General features: G+C 35.9%; 3 protein-coding genes across 4 annotated transcripts in view; all 3 read right to left on the minus strand.

The window, feature by feature from the left end:
* The window catches only part of LOC105474765 (olfactory receptor 2L8), a 240,005-nt gene that overhangs the window by 46,614 nt on the left and 168,072 nt on the right, over positions 1-25,319 (minus strand). Inside the window, exon 3 of one of the 2 annotated variants that reach the window (XR_011609899.1) lies at positions 10,580-10,694. The exons of the other annotated variant lie outside the window; for it this stretch is intronic. The gene's annotated coding sequence lies outside the window, so the exon portion shown is untranslated. The remainder of the gene's footprint in view (positions 1-10,579; positions 10,695-25,319) is intronic. 2 annotated transcript variants of the gene reach the window in all.
* On the minus strand, positions 1,144-3,129 carry LOC105474761 (olfactory receptor 2L2). Its single transcript, XM_011729596.3, has one exon. The coding sequence runs from the start codon at positions 2,989-2,991 to the stop codon at positions 2,053-2,055; it is 939 nt and encodes a 312-aa protein (XP_011727898.2). The 5' UTR covers positions 2,992-3,129; the 3' UTR covers positions 1,144-2,052.
* On the minus strand, positions 10,717-14,548 carry LOC139355293 (olfactory receptor 2L5). Its single transcript, XM_071073024.1, has one exon. The coding sequence runs from the start codon at positions 14,342-14,344 to the stop codon at positions 13,406-13,408; it is 939 nt and encodes a 312-aa protein (XP_070929125.1). The 5' UTR covers positions 14,345-14,548; the 3' UTR covers positions 10,717-13,405.

Here is a 25,319-nt window from a genome sequence, read left to right on the forward strand (position 1 = left end):
TGATTAGTTGTATTCATTACAAAAAAAGAACAAAAGGCCTAAGTTAACTTGCAGTTGCCATATTGTCTCATCATTTTATGTGACATGTGATTGTGTCCCTCACAGTGGAGTAAGTGCTTGGTAAGTACTTATCTTTTATTTTATTTTCTTTTATTTATGTGACATTAGGAAAATCTTTCAACATCAGGCAACTACTACCCTTTCTCATATTATTATGACATTCTCATGCAGTCCTAATGATGAGAAAATTCTACTTAATTTAAATTAGGGGAGAAGAAAAGTCATATACATTTGCCATTCGGTAAGTCAAAATTTAAATTATTCAGTACTCTAGTAAACTTTAAATGCTTAATTGGTATGAGTATATCCAGATCCATATTTGTACCTCCTATTCAAATGTTAACGTTCTTGTTTGAAAATGATTATTCCAATTGTAATACAGATGACTCTAGGACAACATAGAAATTAGGGTCACTGACCCCCATGCAGTAGAATATGCACATAACTTTGAACTTCCCAAAACCTAACTACTGATATCCTACTGTTGACAGGAAGCCTTATAAATAACATAAGCATTCAATTAACTCATATTTTATATCTTATATGTCTTATATACTCTATTCTTACAGTAAAGTGAGCTAGAAAAAGAATATCTTATTGAGAAAATCATCAGAAAGAGAAAATATGTTTACTATTTATTGAGGGAAAGAGGTTTGTCATAAAGTTCTTCATCATTGTTGTCTTCACGTTGAGTGGGCTGAGGAGCAGGAAGAGGAGGAGAGGTTGTTCTTGTTGTCTCAGGAGTGGTGGAGGCAGAACAAAATCCACAAGTGAACCTGCACAGTTCAAATCTGAGTTGCTCAAGGACCAACTGCATAATCAGTCATTCACCACTGCTATCACTTGGATAATATGAGGCTCTTCTTACTTGCTCATTCTACCTTCCTTCTTGCCTCTTCTCAGAGACAAAAGAGTTTCTCAGGAATGGGCTCTTCTGGAGAGCAATGGCCTTTCACTCAGAGAATGGACCTAAGCAGATAACCTTTATGAAATAATGGTGATCCTTTTAGGCACATGCCTAAGCAGGTATAAAAATAGTGGAGCAGAGGAGCTGATCCCAATTCAAGCTGAATAGTCCTGTTGATTTATGAGAAGAGTAAGTGGAAATAAAATTGTACAGAAGACAATGTCTTGTATGAAAATACCCATGGCTACAGAGGAGGCAAATCTTGAGTGTGTTGTGATGTGACTGGGGAATGGTTCAAATAACCTACTCCACAATCAACTAAGTCAATTATAGTCTAAGAGGGTCTATAGACTGTAACTTCTATAGAATTTCTTATACAGAAACTCTTGTTTTTCTAAAGCCAAATTGGCTGCTCCGCCAACATAATTATTTATCCTCAGGTAAACTTATTAGTAAAACATTGGGAAAAAGAAGACATACACACCAGTTGAGAGTAAATAAAGACTACTTGATATTCAATGAGATTCAGTAATCGTAAATAATTTGTTATATTTGTCTTTTAATAATAAGGAGATTAACAACTATTATATAATTATTATGCTGAATAATATGATTAGTTTGGATCTTTACTGTTTTGATTTCTACTTGTTAATGAAACCCTGTTGCCCACATTTGGTAGAAAATATATAACCTATATTTGATTAAAAAAAAAAAAACAAAACAGGCAGGGCGTGGTGGCTCATGCCTGTAATCCCAACTGACTCAGGAGTTTAGGCAGGAGAGTTGCTTGAGCCCGGGAGGCGGAAGTTGTGGTGAGCTGAGATTGCGCCATTGCACTCAAGCCTGAGAAACAAGAGCCAAAACCCATTAAAAACAAACAAATAAACCAAAAAAACACACAAACATAATCAAAAATAGATGTCTTAGAATATGCATTATAATGTTGTCAAGACTAAATTAAAAGACAAATGTTCTAGATTAATCTCTGTTTGACACACTGGGCATGTAATAATGTTTTTCTTCACTGCTGTACATGGCTAAGTTGATATGAACCTTGTGCTTTGACTCTAAGACAGAACGTTTGTCTATATTTTCATGGAGAAGATTTTCTGAATCATTCGTGTCAGGGCCCCCATCACCTCCTTGTTTCTCAGGCTGTAGATGATGGGGTTGAGCATTGGGATGAGGATGGTGTAGAAGACAGCCAGAACCTTGTCCTCTGTTGGAGATCGCAGGGATCTTGGGCGTAGATAGGTATAAGCAAAAGGTGCATAGTAGAAAGTCACTACAGTGAGGTGGGTGCTGCAGGTCGAATAGGCCTTCTTCCTCCCTTCTGCAGAGTGCATGCGGTAGACAGCGAGGAGAACTCGGCCATAGGAACATGCGATACCAATGAAAGGAAACACCAGAAAGATGGTGGTGCTCAAAAACACTGTGCTCTCATAGACCCAAGTATCCGTGCAGGCTAGGGTCAACATAGCTGGAACATCACAGAAAAAATGATTGATGGCTCTGGACTTGCAATATGGGATATGGAGAGCATATACCGTGTGAGCACAAGAGTTGATGGAGCCTATCATCCAAGATCCTGTTATCATCAGCACACACACTCTTTTGCTTATGCGGATGGGATAGTGGAGAGGAAAGCAAATAGCCACATAACGATCATAGGCCATTGATGTCAGGAGCAGTGCTTCTGCAACTGCTAAAGTCAAGAAGAAGAAACTCTGAATCCCACATCCAATGAAGGAAATAGACATGTTTCCATACAGAAAATCATAAACCATCTTAGGAACAATGGTAGAGATGTAATTTAGGTCAATGAGTGAGAGCTGACTAAGTAGGAAATACATGGGTGTGTGGAGATGGGTGTCCAAAAAGATGAGAAGAATCATGGATAGGTTTCCAATTAGAGCCATTAGGAAAATGAGAACAATGAGGGTGAAGATGAAAAGGCCAATTCTTGATGGTGGGAACAACCCCAATAAGATGAAATCAGTTGATGTTTGATTGTAATTTTCCATAGGGCATTCCTACAATCCATACTGAAGGGAGACACAAGGGTAAATTAAGTACAGTAATTCACTTTTATCCACAGCAGCTGCATTCAAGACCCCCAGTGGGTGCCTGAAACTGGGGTTGATACTGAACCCTATATACACTATTTTTATATCCATAAATACGTATTATACACTTTAATTTATAAATTAGGCAAGGAAGAGATTAACAAAAATCACTACAAATAAAATAGAACAATTATAACTATATAATGTAATAAAACTTATGTGAATGCAAACTGTATTTTTCTTTCAAACCATCTTATTGAAAAAGTGCTCATTTTTCTTGTGATGACAAAATGCTTCATAGGAAGACAAAATGTCTACATGATGAGATACAGTGAGGGGAATAATGTAGGCACTGTGATGCAACATTGGGCTGTGATTGAAAACCAATTTAAAATTTATGAACTGTTCATTTGTGGACTTTTCCATGCAATATTGTCAGACCGCATTTGATCACAGGAGAAACCATGGAAAGCAAAACAGTGGATAAGAGGGGACTACTTACAGAATAGTAAGCCAATTGTTTTTAAAAATCCTTACTTTAGTTAGACTGTGAATTACTTATACAATTTTATAACTCTTAAATGATGAACTAATCTTTCCTTTTAGAAAATAATCGTATTTTCTATCCAGAGATTAATATTTGATGAGACAAATATTTATAACCAAATTTTTTTCTAAGAAATATATACATTTATAGGAAAAATCATTTGTCTTACAACTTCAAAAGGATATGAATGTTTGATGCCGAACACAAACTCAGATGCCATTAAGATCATATGCTATGCTTAAAACATACACATGGAAAGGTAAATTAAATGCATATGCTATGGATCTGTATTATAAATAAATTAGCATTATTTTTTCTGGATAATTGGTTTTTCTAAATTTATTCTTTAAGACTTACTTCTGAAACTGCTGCATCCTATGACTCATTTGGAGGAACTTGTGTTTCCTTCTTGAATTGTCTTTGCATAATTCCAAGTCAAACTTTCCCTAAGTCAGACATCATTATTTGGTTCTTCTATTTGAAAATGTAGAATGAATTGTTATTTTAAGTACCTTTTTCATGAAATGGAATTCATAGCCTTGATTTTGAATGTCCACCACCATCAAATGTCCATTTTCTTTTGCCTCCTCATCCAATTTCTGAATTCTCAAGTTAATGTAGACACTCTAATCTCAATATCTATATGCCAAGTTCATTTTAGCTTCCATGTCTCTGCTCAAGGTCTCCCTAGATATGATGTATATTCTGTGTCTTTGCTTCCCTCATGCTTAGATTACGTAGACTTTATGGATCCTCCCATTCATATGAAGGGATTATATTTATCAGTTTTTTGGAAGGATTCATAAAGTGTAATATAATCTAAGCATTAGGGAAGCAAAGACAGTAAATCACTTTATGTCTTCAAAAGACAGGATTTGGAGAAAAGACCATTCACTGAAATGGAAAAAAGGAAACAGCAACCTGACAGTTTTCTGGGTAGAGGTGGTTCGAGCATTCTTCTCCAGATAGAAGACATCAGTGGACAACTTTGCACAGAATGCATAAGAGGAATGAAGTTTTTAGGCTTGAAAAATATTTTAGAGCCAAAAGTCAGCAGACCTTTGAGGAAGTGTAACAATATGAAAGAGTAAGAGCCACACAGTGTGCAAACTCACATCTATACACGCACACACAAAGATGCACACTCACTTAAGGATCAATACACATATATGCACACTGAGTTAAAACTATCACAAACCTGCAAAAAGAATGAGTTTTTAAAATTAAGAATTCCTATCTTCAGGAACGAAGATGTCTATGATATGTTATAAAATCCACCAAATATCATTAGCTATATACAAGGATGTGAAATGCAACAATAAATGACTCTTGGAAATTAAAGATACAATAATTCTACCTATGTGTTAGCATGATATGTGTTTCCATAGGTTTGTTTCATCTATGATTTCTTTCAGCGGTGTTTTGTAGTTTTCCTTATAGAGTTCTCTTACCTCCTTGGTTAGGTATATTCCTAAGTGGTTTAATATTTGCAGCTGATTTGTGTACATTAATTTTGTATCATGAAACTTTGCTGAATTCTTTTATCAGTTTTAGAAGTTTTCTGGAGAAAGCTTTAGAGTTTTCTAGGTAAACAATCATATAATCAGCAAAGAGGAACAGTTTGGCTTCCTCTTTACTGATGTGGATAACCTTTATTTCTTTCTCTTTCTGACGGCTCTAGCCAGGACTTCAAATACTATGTTGAAGAGGTGAGAATGGGCATCCTTGAATTTTTCCAATTCCAAAAACTACAGAAATCAAAACAGTATGGCATTGGTATAAAGCCAGACATGTATACCAATAGAAGAAAGAGAGGACAGGTATGGTGGCTCACACCTGTAATCCCAGCACTTTAGGAGGTTGAGGCAGGCAGATTGCTTGAGCTCAGAACATCGAGACCAGCCAGTGAAACATGGTAAAATTCTGTCTCTACAAAAAAAAAAAAAAAAAAAAAAAAAAAAAAAAAAATTAGCCAGGTGTGGTGGCTCGTACCAGTAGTCCCATCTACTTGGGGGGTTGAGGTGGGAGGGTTGCTTGAGCCCAGGAGGCAGAGGTTGCAGTGAGCCAAGATCACACCAGCACATTCCAAGCTGTGTGACAGAGTGAGACCCTGTTTCAAAAAAAAAAAGGAAGGACAAGAAGAAGAAAGAGGAAACAGAGTAACAGAGTCAAGAAATAGACTGTCATATACACAGCAGTATTTTTTTTGGCAAGCAAACCAAGTTTACTCAATGTGGAAAGGACAGTCTTTTCAATAAACAGAGTTTGAAAAACTAGATATCTACATTCGAAATGTTGAAATTGGATGCTCACTTTACACCATATAGAAAAATTAAGTCAAAATAAATCAAAGACCTAAGTGTAAGAGGTAAAACCATGAAAGTATAGTCAGCGGCAAAATGAGATTGTACAGACTCTGTGGAAAATGATTGAGAGGCTTCTCGATTTATGATGGGTTTCATCCTGAAAAACCCATTATGAGTTGAAAATATTGTAAGTAAAATACACATTTACTATCGTGAAAAAGTTATCTCAATGTTAAAATATTGTTTAAGTCAAACCATTGTAATTTCAGATGCTCCTGGACTTACAATAGAGTTTTATGTTTTTATAAATGCATAGTAAAGACAAAAAATGGTCAAATTATTGTGTTTCTGGACCATCTGTATAGTAATTTCTTCAAAAATTAAACAGAATTAGTATAGGTTCCAACTATTTCACTTCTGAACATGAACTCAAAGAAACGAGACACACAAAAATCTACTTCTATGCCCACGTTCACAGCAGCAGTATTAATAACACCCCAAAGGCAGAGACAACGTCAGTGTCCATCCACAGAGAAATCAATAAAAAATGTAGTGAGTACACACAATGGAATATTATTCAGTTTTTAAAATGAAAGAAATTTTGACATATGCCACAACATAGACGAAACTTGATTACATTATACAAAGTGAAATAAGCCAGGAACAGGCAAATATTGCATGAATTTACTTTCATGAAGTACCCAGAGTAGTCACAGAGACAGAAAGTAGAATGCTGGACCCCGGGGGATGGGGGAAGGGAGTCAAGGAGAATAACTGTGTAGAGAACAAAATTTTAGTTGGAGACAATGAAACTATTCTGGAGATGAATGGTGGGGATGGTTGCAGAATAATATAAGTATACTTAGTGCCACAGACCTGAACAGTTAAAATAGTTTAAATGGTGCAGTTTATCTTATGTATATTTAATACATGAGATAATATGTAGTATCTCATGTATGAAATAAATAAAAATAATAAAAACATTTAAATGTACTGAAATTATTTCATATTTGGATGTCCAAATACATTTTAAGAAAATTCTGGCAAATTTCTGAGCCTCTACAGAGCAATTTATTTTCAATTATTTTATGACCTCTGTTTATTTGTGAAGGACAATTTAGAAGGACAAATTATTTTTTATATGTATCATTTGGAAACAAGATGAGATCAGCATTAAGACTGATGCAACAGTTTGTAATTTATATTAGTAGTTTAAGTATTGGCAATTAGAACATGTACCATTTGAAATTACTAACACAATTAACATTCCAAACATTTCTATTATTTGTATTTTATATAGGGCAGTCAATGATAAACTTTCCATGAGAGTTATTATCCTAATTTTAAAAAGAGGAAAAGTAACATACATCAGAATATTAAATGGCACATCAGATCTCATACGTAATGCCATGTTGTAACTGAGTACCCTATTTTTAAAAAAGAAATACAACAAATTTATTTTTCCAATCTCCCCCTACCTTCTGCTTAACTGTTTAGGAATGGAAATCTATCCTTTACACTCTCCACCAGACACGTTCTACAAGGCAAGCTTATATGACTTTGCGTTTGCTTAAAAGTTCTAGAGAAGGAACCTTGAAGAAAATCAGGCACCCCCAAAACTCCCTCCCACTAGGAGCTTGCCTCAATTTACAACCAAGCTCTGCCTGAGATGGTGCCAGCCAGACCACCGGGTAGAAAATACATCAGAAGCTATAAATGACGAGTTGATGGGTGCTGATGAGTTGATGGGTGCAGCACACCAACATGGCACAAGTATACATATGTAACAAACCTGCACGTTATGCACATGTACCCTAGAACTTAAAGTATAATAATAATAAAAGAAAAAGAAAAAAAAAAGAAAATACATCAGAAGCAAGTCATTGGACCCCCCATCTCCTCACCCCCTGCATGCCATTCAAGCCAAGACCCCTTTAAAAGACCTTGTCTACTGCCCTGAAAGGGGAAGTATTTCCCGTTCAGTCAGAAGCTTGTCCTGCTTTCCCTCAGCTAAGCTTGGAATAAAAAGTCTCTTTCTTTCTACCAGACCTTGCTCTTGTTAATAGGACTTTGCAAGTGGTGAGGGGCAGGAGTGTGTTCTGTGACTGTAGTTACAATATCTCATGAACACCAATGTAGCATCTCTTTGATAATTCATTTTCCAGGGTTCTAATTCTATCATATAATATTGTTTTAAAAAAATAGAGCCCTGTCCCTAACGAGAAAGCAGTCTCAGCCATTATATATCTGTTTCAGTAATGTGAAGAGGATATGTTTTTCTTATGCAAAAATAAATCCACATGGGTTCTGTCCCTTAGTTTTTTATCCACCCAAATAGCAATAAATATTTTAAGCCTATAAAAACATTTCCAGTTGCTTTTTTTTTGTAACCCTCCTAAAATATATATACCTAGGCATCAGCATTAATGGTGTTATACACAGGAGGAAAAAGTGAGCAGAAAAATTTCTGATGATATTTTCATTGCAAGTAGAAAAACCAACCTTCAACCCCAATGATGTCCTGCATGAAAGGAAGGATACCGGCATGAACTTTTATTGACTATCTCCACACACTGGCACTTGCAATATGTCAGGATTTGTTCTGTGATTCCATTAGTTTTAATCCTAGTAAAAAGCTCTTTACATGGACATCACCACCAACATCTTAGATGACAAACATTGAGATTCAGAGGTTGTAAGTGAACTTCTCTAGATCACAAAGTAAGAAGCAGCATTAAGATTACAATGAGCATCATACAATCACTCATCACTCATGGCAAAATAAATCAAACCAAACCAAAACAAAACACCAACCAAGTAGGTACAAGGAAATGTTGCCCCCTACAATCATTATTGTGAATTTGGGTTCTTTAATTTCACTTGAGCCCATAAAAGCATAGTCTAATATCATCTATCCCTGTCTCTTCCATTGACCATCATTTCCCTTCCCAACCAGAAAACACATTTATGAATTAACTGCAAAACCACTTTAGGTTGTCTGCATTTCCTACTCCAAGATTTCCACTGAATAGTGTTATAGAAAGTACAGTCACTCGTGCTCAGATTCACCTCAATTCTATGTCTGAAACAAAGTCCTCTTAAACCCTTGCCAGAGTCCCTTCTTCCCTATGATCAATAAAAATTTTAAAATACAATTATAATTAATACCTTTCTTATTTCCTCATTTCCAAACACTCACGACCTTTGCTTAGCTTACAGCAGTCCTACAGTCATCATAGAAACAAATTCATTTTTTTGAGTAAGCCTAAAGAATATTGTTTAAAGAAATGCATATATTCATTTTTCTTCCCTACAGGAGATTTCAGAGACCTTCATGGGGATTCAGTAGCAACCATGATTCCACTCCCTCTTTACCTGGAGAATGAGATTAACAGTTGTTTTGCGGGTATTCACTGGGGATTGTCCACTGAGACTTTGAACATTCTAGGCTGAGTCACTAATAACAGAGGATGGCCTTAGTCCAAGGGTCAGAAATTAGTTCTGATTATGTATTTAGATGTTTCAAGGCATGTCAAAGGTAAACTCAATGGAGGAAGAAACAAATAGATTTATTCACATTATGTCAATGTTTTTGTGTTTCTAAACTTTATGAAAACCTATAGTTTGAATGTTGTTATTCAGGCATCCACAGTAATAATGAATCTGCATACATTAATTTCTTTCTGAGTTTGATTTATATTGGCAGTAAGATTTAAGCCACTAAAATAGAATGAGTTTAATTTAATAAAAACACATAAGTAGAAACTATTAAGCTATCACATACATGGGAGTTATCTTTTAACATATTTTAGGTGCTATGCATGTTCACATTGGTTCTTTACATTTGGAAATGCTCATTAAATTATACAGCGATTTTCTCCCATTAAAACGATAATAAAATGTTGTTACTACTCTCTTTGGTTTATTAATATTTAGAAAATGTTTATATTTAATTTAAGTAATTTAATTAAATTTTTATTCAGTAGAGTGCTTTAAATGTTATCAAATTTATTTTTTTACTAAATGAATTAATAATACAATCTACCTGAGAAAACTAATACTTCTTCACTTTTAATTCTGTTGAGTTTTAAAAGTATTTGAATTTTTCCACGTGTATTTGATAAATTATTATTTGACACATTTTGATATGTATTTTTATTTATATTTATTTTGATATATTTTGATATGTATAGACTAGTTAGATGAAGCAGTGGGAGTGGAGAAGGAACCAAGAAACATGTAACTGGTTGTGATCAATTAGTTGTAAACACTACTGCACTTGGACCAGCCAATTTGATGTACTGATGTATATGTATGTTGTATAATGATCCAGTCAGGGTAGTCAGTGTACATCCTGGCAAGGACAATTTCCTGAAAGTCCAAGTGTAGAGATGTTTCAATATCCCTGCATTTGAAAAGCTGAAGAATTTTTTTGTCAAGTTTAAAACTTTGGCTGTTAACATAATAGTAGGTGCCATGTCTAGTGCAACCAGGGAACTGTTTTCACATCTTCAAAAGACAGAAGACAAAACCTATTTGAGCTGAAAGATGAGATAACACTCCTTATTTGATGTGGGAAGACAGACTTCAAGGGAATTTCTGTAAAAGAGAAAGACTTTTAGGTATACCTCAAAACTACCCACTAGGGTCACATCACATATGCAAACATGGGGGATATGAGTCAACAACTTACTCCTGAAATACCCCAGACCTCCTGAGAGTTTTCGTGACGTAGAAATTGACTATTTCACACTTCTGCAGTAGAAACGACAAAACTAAGCAGATAGTCGGCCACGACTTGGTTTATTCTGAAAGAAGAGATTAGAATAAGAAACATAAATAAAACTGAGCTGCTTATTTTACATTTTTCCATGTCTGTATTCAGTCCATTTGAATTATTCATTAAATCACATAGTTCTTTAAATCCATACTCATATTTACTTAATAAGAAATCCCACTGTATGTCCCAAAGATACAAGATTCAGATGATAACCATTTATGTCAAATCTTTTGTAAAAGAGCAAGAGACAGTGGCACAGGCCTGTAATTCCACCTACGGGGAGACTGAGGCAGGAGGATTGTCACAGGCCCACAGGGTTCAATTGCCCATGGAGTGTTAGCCGACCAAAACACCAAAACAGCGGGAGTTGCAGGAGACAAAGTTTAATAATCGTAGGCCAGCTGAAGGAGGAGGAGAAAGAGAGCCTCAAATCCGCCTTCTGGAGACGCTTCGGGATGGCATTTTTAAGGAGTCCGGTTGCCTGACGAGCTAACGTGTGGCGATTGCTGATTGGTGGAGAGTGAGTGGTGACCTCATGAGACAGGGAGATGAAGACGCTGCATCCTGCACCGAGTCAGTTTCTCAGACAAGCTAACTTTGAGTAACCACCATTCTACTCTCTGTTTCTTTGTATTCAGTTTATTTTTAGTCCCAATATATAAGTGAGATCGTGACGTATTTTTCTTTTTGTGTCTGAAAGCCAGTCTGGATTGAAGGACAGAAAGAAATGAAACTGGGACTTTCACTGGAAGGCTACAATCATAGTAACATAATCATTCCCAGTTTTTCCCAGCTTGTGAGAACCAATGTGAACCATGCTTGGGATTCTCTCCAGGAAAGTTCCATGTGAAAAAATACGAAACATTCAGGACCTCTGAATGACCTTCGAAGAGGAGGAGAGGTTGGTCTTGCTGTCTCAGGAGTGGCGGAGGCAGAAGGAAATCCATGTGTAAGTGGCCTGCACAGTTCAAGTCTGCATTGTTCAAGGGTCAACTGCAGATCAGGCATTCATCACCGCTGTGGTTTGGACAATCTGGGGCTTTTCTTTTTAAAACAATGTTAGATTTACAGAGGTAAACACGTTTATGATCTACTTTTTACATAGACACACTTATATTTGTCAAATGACTTTTAATGGATACACAGTGTATTTTAATAAAAATGCATTTTATAAAAGTAAAGACAAAATGTAGTTTTATATTATTTACAATGAAAAGATAAGTTCAATGTTGTAAATATTGAATACATATTTTCTTGTATTTAACAGTCATTTTACACTATCATCTATCATCTATTTTATTTTACATTGCTATAATAGCATTTTAGATACATAATATTAAAGCCTACAGTTTTCTTTTTCAAATCAGATATAAAATTTTCTACATTGAGATTTTAATGGCTATCATTACAAATTCTTGGGCAAGGGGAGGGATGGCATTAGGACAAATACCTAAAGCATACGGGGCTTAAAACCTAGATGGTGGGTTGACAGGTGCAGCAAAGCACAACGGCACGTGTAAACCTATGTAACAAACCTGCACGTTCTGCTCACATATGCCAGAACTTAAAGTAACATAAAAAATAAATAAACAAAATAAATTAATACTAAATGAAAATATATTTTCTGATCACGTGATGTTACTCTTCAAATAAATACTTTTTATGCATTTTAATTATATTTCCAGAGTGAAGATTATTCTATTTGAGAGCAACAGAAAGAACTTTGGAAAAATAATTATAGAAAAATGTTACATTATGGAAAATTGTAAAATGCAGGGCTTTTCTCTTACTTGTTCATTCTACCTTCCTTCTTCCTCCTCTCCTCAGAGATTAAAGAGTTTCTCAGGAATGGGCTCTTCTGGAGAGCAATGGCCTTTCACTCAGAGAATGGACCTAAGCAGATAACTTTTATGAAAATAATGTTGATCCTTTTAGGCACATGCCTAAGCAAGTATAAAAATAGTGCAGCAGAGGAATTGATCCCAATCCAAGATCTACAGACTTGTTGATTTAGAAGAAGAGTAAGTAGAAAAAAAATTGTTCAGGATAGAATGTCTTGCATGAGAATACCCGTGGCTACTCAAGAGACAAACATTGAGTGTGTTGTGATGTGACTGGGGAATGGTTCAAATAACCTACTCCACACTCAACTAAGTCTAAGTCAACTGTAATCTAAGAGGTTCTAGAGAAGGTAACTTCTGTAGAATCTCTTATAGAGAAATTGTTGTTTTACTAAAGCCAAATTGACTTCACCCCAGACATAAGTATTTATCCTGAGGTAAATTTCTTTATAAATCATTACTTTAGCCAAAAGAGGAGACAGCAGTTGAGAGTAAATAAAATATTATTTGATATTCAATTAGATTCAGTAGTCTTAAATAATTTATTGTTATTTTGTCTTATTTTAATAATAATGGGAAATAATCAACATATAACTATTATGCTCAATGATATGATTCCTTTGGACAGTTATTATTTTGATTTCTACATGATAATGAAATTCTGTGCCCTTACAATTTAGTGGAAAATATATGATCTGTCTTTTGATAAAAAGAAACACAAATAAAAACAAAATAAATGTCTTAGAATATGCAACTATAATGTCAAGACTAAATTAAAAGGCAAATCTAGATTAACCTCTGTTTGACACACTGGACGTGTAATAATGTTTTTCTTAACTGCTGTACATAGCTAAGATGATATGAACCTAGTGCTTTGACTCTAAGACAGAAGGTATGTCTACATTTTCACCGAGAAGATTTTCTGAATCACTCGTGTCAGGGCCCCCATCACCTCCTTGTTTCTCAGGCTGTAGATGATGGGGTTGAGCATTGGGGTGAGGATGGTGTAGAAGACAGCCAGAACCTTGTCCTCTGTTGGAGATCGCAGGGATCTTGGACGTAGATAGGTATAAGCAAAGGGTGCATAGTAGAAAGTCACTACAGTGAGGTGGGTGCTGCAGGTCGAATAGGCCTTCCTCCTCCCTTCTGCAGAGTGCATGCGGTAGACAGCAAGGAGAACCCGGCCATAGGAACACGCAATGCCAGTGAAGGGAAACACAAGAAAGATGGTGCTGCTCAGAAACACTGTATACTCATAGACCCAGGTGTCTGTACAGGCTAGGGTCAACATAGTTGGAACATCACAGAAAAAATGATTGATGGCTCTGGACTTGCAATATGGGATACGGAGTGCATATACCGTGTGAGCACAAGAGTTGACGGAGCCTATCATCCAAGATCCTGTTATCATCAGCACACACATTCTTTTGCTCATACGGATGGGATAGTGGAGAGGAAAACAAATGGCCACATAACGATCATAGGCCATTGATGTCAGGAGCAGCGCTTCTGCACCTGCGAAAGTCATGAAGAAGAAACTCTGAGTCCCACACCCAATGAAGGAGATAGTCTTGTTTCTACGCAGAAAATCAGAAGCCATCTTAGGAACAATGGTGGAGATGTAATTTAGGTCGATGAGGGAGAGCTGACTAAGTAGGAAATACATGGGTGTGTGGAGATGGGTGTCCAAGAAGATGAGAAGAATCATGGATAAGTTTCCAATTAGAGCCATTAGGAAAATGAGGACAATGAGAATGAAGAGGAAGAGGCCAAATTTCGTCGGTGGAAACAGCCCCAATAAGATGAAATCAGTTAACGTTTGATTGTAATTTTCCATGGGGCATTCATACGATCCTTCCTGAAGGGAGACACAAGGGTAAGTCAAGTACAGTAGTTCCCCATTATCCGCAGGGGCTGCATTCCAAGGCCCCCAGTGAATGCCTGAAATTGCAGTTGACACTGAATCCTATATACACTATTTTTTATATCCATCAATACATGTTATAAATTTTAACTTATAAATTAGATGAGATTAACAAAAATAACTACAAATAAAATAGAACAATTATAACTATATACTGTAATAAAAGTTATGCAAATGCAGGTCCTATCTCTTTCTCAAAATACCTCGTTGTACTGTGCTCATTTTTCTTGTGATGACAAAATACTTCATGGGAAGACAAAATGTCTACACGATGAAATAAAGTGAGGGGAACAATGTAGGCACTATGAGGCAACACTGGGCTATGACTGAAAACCAATTTATAATTTATGAAGTGTTCATTTGTGACATTTTCCACACAATATTTTCAGACTGCAGTTGATCACAGGAGAAACCATGGAAAGCAAAACAGTGGATAAGAGGGGACTGCTTATAGAATAGTAAGCCAATTATTTTAAAAATCCTTAGTTTAGTTAGACTGTGAATTATTTAAACAACTTTATAACTCTTAAATGACAAACTAATCTTTCGTATTTAGAAAAAAAATCGTATTTTCTATCCAGAGATTAATATTTGATGAGACAAATATTTATAACCAAAATTTTTTCTAGGAAATATATGCATTTATGGGAAAAATCATTTGTCTTACAACTTCAAAAGGATAGGAATATTTTATGTGGAACACAGACTCAGATGTAATCAAGATTATATGTTATGCTTAAAACAAATGCATGGAAAGGTAAGTTAAATGCATATGTTTGGATCTTATTATAAATAAATTAGCATTACGTTTTCTGGATGATATTTTTCTACACTTATTGTGTAAGACTTACTTCTAAAGCTGCAGCAGCCTGTCACTCATTTGGAGAAACATTTATTTCCTTCTTGAATTGTCTTTGCATAATAATCCCAAGTCAAACTTTCTCTAAGTCAGACATCATTATTTGGTTCTTCTATTTTGAAATGTAGAATGAATTATTATGTTAGGTACCCTTTTCACAAAATGTAACTCACAGTCTTGGCTTTTAATGTCTGCCACCACTAAATGTTCATTCTCTTTTGCCTCCTCATTCAGTTTCACAATTCTCAAGTTACCGCAGACCCTAGATATAGATATCTGAATATCTATATGCCAATTTCATTTTAGCTTCCATGCCTCTGCTCAAGCTCTCACCCGTAGGATGTGTATTCTGTGTCTTTGCTTCCCTAATGCTTAGAATCTCTGCTTGGCTGCTGTTGGTGAATAGCAGAGCTACTGATTTATGTAAATTAATTTTGTATCCTGAAACTTGGCTGAATTCCTTTATTAGTTCTAGGAGCTTTCTGGGGGAGTCTTTAGGGTTTTCTAGGTAAACAATCATATCATCAGCAAACAGCAACAGTTTGACTTCCTGTTTACCAATATGGATGCCCTTTATTTCTTTCTCTTGTCTGATTGCTCTGGCTGGGAATGGTGAGAGTGGGCATCCTTGTCTTGTTCCACTTCCAAAATCTACAGTAATCAAAACAGTATGGCATTGTTATAAAACCAGGCATGTATACCAATAGAAGAAAGGAGAGGTCAAGTGTGTTTGTTCACACCTGTAATCCCAGCTCGTTGGGAGGCTGAGGCAGGCAGACTGCTTGAGCTCAGAACATTGAGACCAACCAAAATGGAAAAATCCTGTTTCTACAAAAAATACAAAAATTAGCCAGGGGAGGTGGTTCACACCAGTAGTCCCAGCTACTTGGGGAAACTGAGGTGGGAGGATTGCTTGAGCCCAGGAGGCCAAGGTTGCAGTGAGCCAAGATTGTAGCCCCACATTCCCACTTGGGTGACAGAGTGAGACTGTGTCTCAAACAAGAAGAGGAGGAGGAAGAAGAGGAAGAGGAAGAAGAACAAGAAAAAGAAGAAGGAGGAGGAGGAGGAGGGGAGGAGGACGAAGAAAACAGAGTCAAGAAATAGACTCTCCTATAAACAGCAATATATTTTTGGAAAGGGAACTGAGTTTACTCAATTGGGAAGGGACGATGGTTTCAATAAACAGTGTTTGAAAAACTGGATAACTACATTCAAAACATTGAAATTGGATGCTTACTTTACAGCACAATTAAGTCAAAATAAATCAGTGACCTAAGTGTAAGAGCTAAAATGACAAAAGTATAGCCAGAGCCAAAATGAAATTGTATAGCCTCTGAGGAAAATGATTGAGAGGCTTCTCGATTTATGATGGATTTCAGCCTGATAAAATCATTATGAGTCAAAAATATCATAAGTAAAATATACATTTACTATCCTGAAAAAGTCATCTCAATGTTAAAATATTGTAAGTCAAACCATTGTAATTCCAGATGCTCCTTAACTTACAATAGGATTACATGTTCCTATAAATGCATGTTAAAGTCAAAAAATCATCAAAATATTGTGTTTCTGGACCATCTGTATAGTAATTTCTTCAAAAATTAAACAGAATTAGTATATGCTCCAGCTATTTCACTTCAGAATGTGGACCCAAAGAAATAAGACCCTCAAAAAGATACTTCTGTGCCCACGTTCACAGCAGCATTATTCACAACATCCCAAAGGCAGAAATATCTTAAGTGTCCATCCACAGAGAAATCAATAAAAAATGTAGTGAGTACATACAATAGACTATTATTCATTTTAATCATGAAATAAATTATGACACATGCTATAGCACAGATGAACTTTGATGACATTATGCAAAGTGAAATAAGCCACAAAGAGGCAAATATTGTATGAATTCACCTACATGAAGTACCCAGAGTAGTGAAATTCACAGAGACAGAAAGTGGAATGCTGGACCCCGGGGGATGGGGGAAGGGAGACAGGAGAATAATTGTGTGGAGAACATAATTTTAGTTGGAGACGATGAAACTGCTCTGGAGATGCATGGTGGGGGCGGTTGCACAACAATATAAATGTCCTTAATGCCACAGAACTGTACACTTAAAAAAGTTAAAATGATGCAGTTTATCTTAAGTATATTCACCCTAATTAAAAACATTTAAATGTACTGAAATTATTCCCTATTTGGAATTCCAAATACATTTTAAGAAAATTCCTACAAGTTTCTGGGCCTCTACAGAGCAATTATTTTATGACCTCTGGTAATTTGTGAAGGGCAATATAGAGGAATAAATTATTTTCATGTAAGTCATTTGGAAACAGTATGGGATCAGCACGAAGACTGAGCAGTAGTATATAATTTGTATTAGTAATTTAATTATTGGCAGATAGAGTAAGTACTATTTGTAATTACTAACAACATTCCAAACATTTCTATCATTTGTATTTTATATAGGGCAATCTATGATAAACTTTCCATGAGACTTTTTTTTTTTTTTTAAGACGGAGTCTCCCTGTGGCCCAGGCTGGAGTGCAGTGGTGTGATCTCGGCTCACTGCAAGCTCCGCCTCCCGGGTTCACACCATTCTCCTGCCTCAGCCTCCCGAGTACCTGGGACTACAGGCGCCGCCACCTCGCCCGGCTAATCTTTTATTTATATATATATATATATATATGTGTGTGTGTGTGTGTGTGTGTGTGTGTGTGTGTGTATTTACTTTTAGTAGGGGTGGGGTTTCACAGTGTTAGCCAGGATGGTCTCGATATGAATTTATTTTTTCCTTCTCCCTCACCTCCTTCTTGGCTGGTTAGGAATACAAATATATCCTTTACTGTCTCCACCAGACACATTCTACAAGGCAACTTTATGACTTTGTGTTTACCTAGAAGTTCTAGAGAAGGAATCTTGAAGCAAATCAGGCACCCACAGAACTCCCTCCCACTATGAGATTGCCTCAATTTACAACCCAGCTCTGCCTGCGATGGTGCCAGCCAGACCACCGTGTAGAAAAGACACCACAAGCAAGTCATTGGACCCCCATCTCCTCACCCCCTGCATGTCATTACTGCCAAGACCCCCTTAAAAGACCCTGTCTACTGCCCTGAAAGGGGAAGGACTTCCCATTAAGACAGAAGCCTATCCCGCTTCCCCTCAGCTAAGCTTGGAAGAAAAAGTCTCTTTCTACCAGACCTTGCTCTTGGTAATAGGACTTTCCAAGTGGTGAGTGGCAGGATATGTTCTGTGACGTTACAATATCTCTTGGACACCAGTGTAGCATCTCTTTGATTATTCATGTTCCAAGGTTCTAATCCATCACATAACATTATTTAAATAAAATTAGATCCCTGTTTCTAATAAGGAAGCAGTCTCAGCCATTATACATCTGTTTCAGTAATGTGAAGAGGACATTTTTTTTCTTATGTAAAAATAAATCCAAACAGGTTACTTGTGTCCCTTAATTTTTTATCAACAGAAATAGCTGTAAATATTTTAAGCCCATTTAAAAACATTTCCACTTGCTTTTATTCTTATAACTCTCCTAAAATGTATATACCTGGGCATCAGTATTAATGCTGTCATACAAAAGAGGAAAAAGCAAGGAGAAAAAATTCCGATGATTGTTTCACAGCGATTAGGAAAACTAAACCTTCAATCCAGGTGGCATCCCACATGAAAGGAACAATAACAGCATGAACTTTTATTGGCTATCTCCACACACTGGCACTTGCAATTTGTCAGGATTTCTTCCGTGATTCCATTAGATTTAATCCTAATAACAAGCTCTTCACATTGACATCACCACCGACATTTTATAGATGACAAAATTGAGATTCAGAGGTTTTAAATGAACTTCTCTAGATCACACACATACACAAACACATATGCACATATATACACAAACACACACATACATACATAAGTTTATATACACACATACATACCTGTGCAAACATGTAAATAAATATATATGTTACCTATATAAATATACATTTATATACATGTTTTTAAAAATGTGTGGTTTAGTTTATCCAAATATTTTTAGGCAGTACACCTGAAATAAGGCTGACTCACTTTTTAATTATCCAAAACAAAAATAAAAGCCAGAGGTTAAATTTACAGAAATACATAATCATTATAAAAGCTAAGTAAATGAGAAATAATAAGATTTTTTATGTCACAAATAAGATTATTTTAATGGCTAAAATTTAAACTTCTGTTTCCTCATATTATCTGGTTTTACTGTACTTTCACTTGACCTGGCAACAATCATACATATTTTCAGAGAAAGAAGATTTCTCAGAAAATCTAAAAGAAGTGCAATTTCCACCATGTTCCCAATGTAAAAGTTTACCTATTGGAATAATTCACTTACCAAAAAAACCCTGTATAATCTCCTGTGTAAATCAAGTTGAGCATGCACATATTCAGCATGATAATTACAATTCTACAAATGGTGCCCAATTTCCAAATGAATTACATATTACTATCTTTTGAAGTCAAAATGCATCATTAAATTGCATAGATCTTTTTCTTATCCTTCAATTTAGAGTTGAACATGAGCTAACGAAAATAGCCTAATTTAAGTAATTCAGATATTCATAGAAGACAAAGATTTTTCAATGATAGTCTCATTATCACAAGGAAGAATAGCTGAATCATAGGAATTGAAGAAAGTTATTCATGACTGTCCAGTGACCTAGTGACAGAGTTGGGAACCAAGGAGGACGGTTCTCTTGAGTCTAGATACTGCAGTTTTCCCTTGGGGCACTGATTTATTTTCCCTATACTTTCCTCAGATTTGATTTCTCAAAGAGAAATCATTATACATTACAAAATATGGCTGATCCTCTTAAAGTTGGTCTGATCATTTGCATAGCTCCAGAGAATGTGTGAATTTACCAAAAAAAAAGAAAAAAAGAAAAAGCAAGGGAGATAAGGGCACAAGTTGGCTTACTGGAAGTTTTATAAGAAATCAGATTGAACTTTTAAAAGCCTCCAACACCCAAGCCACCCTTTACCAGGTTTTGCAAAAATCTGGGTTGCTTCCTGTCTTCTGAAGCAATACCTGAAATATTCTAAAGTTCTGAAACTCTGAAACTTCCAGAAAGTGATCTTTCTTACTAACAGATAAGGCTAAGAAACGGTAAAACAGGTGACAGGGTCAGTTTCACTGGAATGGCTGTGAAGTCATTGACTTAATAAGTCAGCCTGAATTCCTTAAAACAAGCTGTCTGTACCTAATTGTGCATGTCCATAGTAAGAATTATCTCACATTGACAACACTTGTGTAGAATGTCAATCAGATGACACAGAAGAGAGTCCTCTGGAGTCTAGACAAGGACGGCTCTCCACAGCATCCTGACATGGAATCCTATAGGAGATTCCTCCTTCCTTCAAGTTCCTCCACAATAGATTCTCCTAAGAAGAGACACAGTACCTAATGTTATATTTAACCGACGTAGGAATAATTGATCTTATGTAATATTTACACAATGTGTATTTGTAATTGTTGAGAAGGGTATGAAGTTGGAGAACCATAACTCTTTAAGGTGTAAAGGAGTAAATAATATAAAGTGAATATTTGCTTGTGTGTATGTGTGCTTCCAAGTCACAACCTGCCATTGAGGTGTATCTCTCATAGATAGATACAGAGGTAAGCGGGCAGACAGACATTTCCGTGGCTAGACAGAAAGTGAGTATGAAAGTGAGTATGGTTTTCTGTTCTTGTGAAACACCGCATGTTCTCACTCATAGGTGGGAACTGAACAATGAGATCACTTGGACTCAGGAAGGGGAACATCACACACCGGGGCCTATCATGGGGAGGGGGGAGGGGGGAGGGATTGCATTGGGAGTTATACCTGATGTAAATGACGAGTTGATGGGTGCAGCACACCAACATGGCACAAGTATACATATGTAACAAACCTGCACGTTATGCACATGTACCCTACAACTTAAAAGTATAATAATAATAAATAAATTTTTAAAAAAAAGAAAGTGAGTATGAAGTATTCTTTGACTGCTCTTTTGGAATAACGATGTGCTTACTTGGCTTCACTGTGTAAGTTCACGGGAGAGAGACTCGGCTTAGTACTAAATCGAATCCTAGCTCTTACAATGACTAGAAATGTAAGCTTTTGCTGATGAATATCTGAGCCTGTATTTTATAATTGCAACAGGGGGGAATAATCCAGGGGTTGTTAGGAGCTGTCTGTGACATAGAGACCATGTATTACTCGACTGGGTGTCTCATTGAAGAGAACCTGCAGGTTTCAGCATCTTCATCATTATCATTGCCCTCATCATCAACATAATCACTATCACTGACATTCACACACTTGTTTTCCACTATGACTGTAGAGCAATATAGCCTTCACATTGTTTCCACATACTATGCTCATTTGCTTCTCACAAAACCACTGCATGACTGTTAAAGCAGAAATAATATTTCTGTTGTTTCACTGGAAGTTTATCCTGTGTACCAAAAGAAAAAATAAATATATTGCAAAATTTAAAAGCACAAAGCATGACAATTTGTTCCAAATTGGGTGTAAAAACAAAATTTGGATACCCATAGCACAGCTACTAATCATATGGTTTCCTTAATTATTTATAAGAGGGTCCTTTATTTTAAAAACTATATTGTTGCTCTACAGACTGGCAATTTTAACCACTCTCATTTTGTCTTAACTTTAATGGCCTTTTAATACTTTTAAACAACACGAGTTGTTTCTAGGTATTTCCTTGGAAAGACTGGATTCATATGAGGTGAAATAGCAAGTAAGAAACAGCAATAAGATTACTATAAGCATCATATAATTAATCATCACTTGTGGCAAAAGAAATCAAACCCAAACCAACAAAACACCAACCAAGTATGAATGAGGAAATGCTACCCTCTATGATAATTATTGTGAATATGGCGTTTTTTAAATTTCACTTGAGCCCAAAACAGCATCGTTTAATATAATTTAGCCCCATCTCTTCCATTGATCATCACTTCCCTTCCAATCTGGGAAACACTTTATGAATTAGCAGCAAAAAACACTTTGGTTGTCTGTATTCTATACTCCAAAATTTCTGCTGAATTTTCTTAACAGAAAGTACAGTTACTAGTGCTTAAACTTCACTTCAGTTCGATTTCTGAAATAAAGTTCTCTTAAGCACTTGCCAGAGTCCCTTCTTCCCTATGATCAATAAAAACTTTAAAATACAAATATAACCAGTACCTTTTATTAACTCCTCAATTTCAAACACGCACCGCCTTGGTTGGCTGCCAGCAGTCTTACAGCCATCATATGAACAAAGTCATTTTTCTCAGCAAGATTTCTGAATGGTTTTTAAAGAAAGGTATATATTCATTCATCATCCCTACACGTGAGATTTCAGAGACCTTCGTGAGGATTCCATAGAAACCATGAATCCAGTCCTTCTTTACTTGGAGAACGAGATTACCAGTTGTTTTGCTGATATTCACTTGGGATTGTCCACTGAGACTTTGGACATTTTAGGCTGAGTCACTAATAACAGAGGATGGCCTTAGTCCAAGGTTCAGAAATGAGTTCTCATCATGTATTTAGATGTTTCAAGGGATGTGAAGGGGAAACTCAGTGGTGAAAGAAATAAGTATATTTATTCAGATTGTGCAAATGCAGTTGTGTCTCTAATACTTTATGAAATCCTACACTTTTTATGTTGTTTTTCACCACATTTATAGCCAGGATGTGTCTGTATATATTAATTTCTTTCCCAATATAGCTTATTTTAGCAATAAATTTTAGAACATGAAAATGGAACAAGGTTAATTTAATTAAAACATGTAAGTAAAAGTTATTAAAATATCACATATTGGAGTTATCTTTAACATATTTTAAGTATATGTTTTATTGTTTCTTTTCTTCTGGAAATATTCATTAAATTTTAAAACAATTTTCTCTTATGAAAATAGATAATAAAAATGATGTTACTACTGACTGTGGTATAATACTATCTAGAATATATTCAATAATTAAATTTTTATATGAAAGGGTACCTTAAAGGTATGCAAATTTTTCATGGTTTCCAGTAAATAAAATATGGCTTCTGTCTTGAAAAAGTAGCATTAGTCAATTTAAAATATTTGGAGGTTTATAAATGTTTAAATGTTTTTAATAATTATTTATTTATTTAATTGACACATTATTATTGTATGTATTTATGGGTTTCAATTTAATGTTTTTATTTAAGCGTATGTTGCATAATGATCTAATCAGGGTAGGTAGTGTATATTACTAGCAAAAATAATTTCCTGAAAGTCAAATACAGATGTTTTGACATTCTTGCATTTGAAAATCTAAAGAATTTCTTTACCTCTAAAACCCTGCTTTGAACATAAAAGCAGATGCTATATCTAGTGCACACTGGGCACTGTTGTTATATCTTCTTTAGAAGACAAAACACCTTTGTGCTGAATGAGAAGGGAAGAATCCTTATTTTATGTGGGAAGAGGTGCTTTGAGAGGATTTCTGTATGAAAGAAAGACTTTAAGGGTCATGACTGAAGACGGTCCACTGGGATCCTGTAAACATGTGTGGGGGATATGAGACAGAAAGTAACATGGACTTGGGCATATGAAACAAAGGAAACCTGTAGTCTGGATCTCAGCACAGAATCCTCTTCAGGGGACCACCAGGACTGTGGGTGGGTGGCCTGTGTCAGAGAAGCACTGTGGCCATCCCTTACAGATCCTCCCCAACAAGTCCAGAGAAGGAGGAGACCCTGAAATACCCCTGTTCTCCCTGACAATGGTCTGGAAGTAGAAATGGAGTATTTCACACTAACTCAGCAGAAACCACAAAACTAAGCATAGAGTAGGCCACAACTTGATTTCTTCTAGAAGAAGTGATTTGAATAAGGAAAATAAATAAAACTGAGCTGTTTGTTTTACATTTTTAAATGTCTGTGTTCAGTCCATTTAAATTATTCATTAAATCACATAGATCTTAAATGCATAATTTAATAATTACCTGAAAAGAAAGCCCATCCTATGTCCCAAATACAAAATTCAGGTGATAACCATTTATGTCAAATCTTTTGTAAAAGAGCAGGACACAGTGGTACAGGCTTGTCATTCCACCTGCAGGGAGACTGAGGCAGGAGGATTGATACAGGCCCACAGGGTTCAATTGCCCATGGAGTGGTAAGAGACCAAAATGCCAAAACAGCAGGAATTGCAGCAGAGAAACAGTTTAATAATCATAGCTCTGCTCAGTTTCTCAGACATGTTCTGCAGACGCCCTGGGTTAGTGGACCCACTGGAATTCAAGATCTGGAAAACATTTTAATGAAGTACTGATACATGCTACAAGATGGATGAACCTTAAAGAGATTACATTAAGTTCAAGAAGCCAGTTACAAAAGACCATATATGATTTCTTTGATATCAAAGTTCAAAGTACGGAAATCTACAGACAGAAAATAATTAGTGGTTACTCGGGGTTGGGGGCAGGAAACTGAATGAATGGGTGCAAGGAGTAGTAGATCATCTTATGGAGTTTCCTTTTGAAGTGAAGTGTTCTAAAATCAATTGTTATCATGGCTGAACATATCTGTGAATATATTAAATAACATTACATTGTAAAAAAAAAATTAAAGATGATATCTAAAGAAGCAATTAAGGGTAGTTAGGACCTGGTGACAAGGGCCACATGACTTTTAAGCCATAAGCAGCCATGCAGAAGTGGGCTATCGGGCAAGCTGGTTCATGCTTAGTTTATGTTTCTACTTAAAAGTTATGCTTTTGGTTAAACACCCGGCAATTAGTTTTATTCATTTTATGAGGATGGTTTCAGGATGACTTGCACCCATGTGTTTCAGATGAACCTGGGCAACACAATAACATAGGGTCTCAAAAAAAAAAAAAAAAGAAAGAAAGAAAGAAAGAAACTAGAGGAATCATAATTAAATCGTTCCCATCAACAGTGACTGAGATATGGATGGGTATCTGCTCTACATAAATAGACATATATGTAGTAAAA

Source organism: Macaca nemestrina, chromosome 1 (genome assembly GCF_043159975.1).
Source record: "Macaca nemestrina isolate mMacNem1 chromosome 1, mMacNem.hap1, whole genome shotgun sequence".
NCBI lineage: Eukaryota > Metazoa > Chordata > Mammalia > Primates > Cercopithecidae > Macaca > Macaca nemestrina.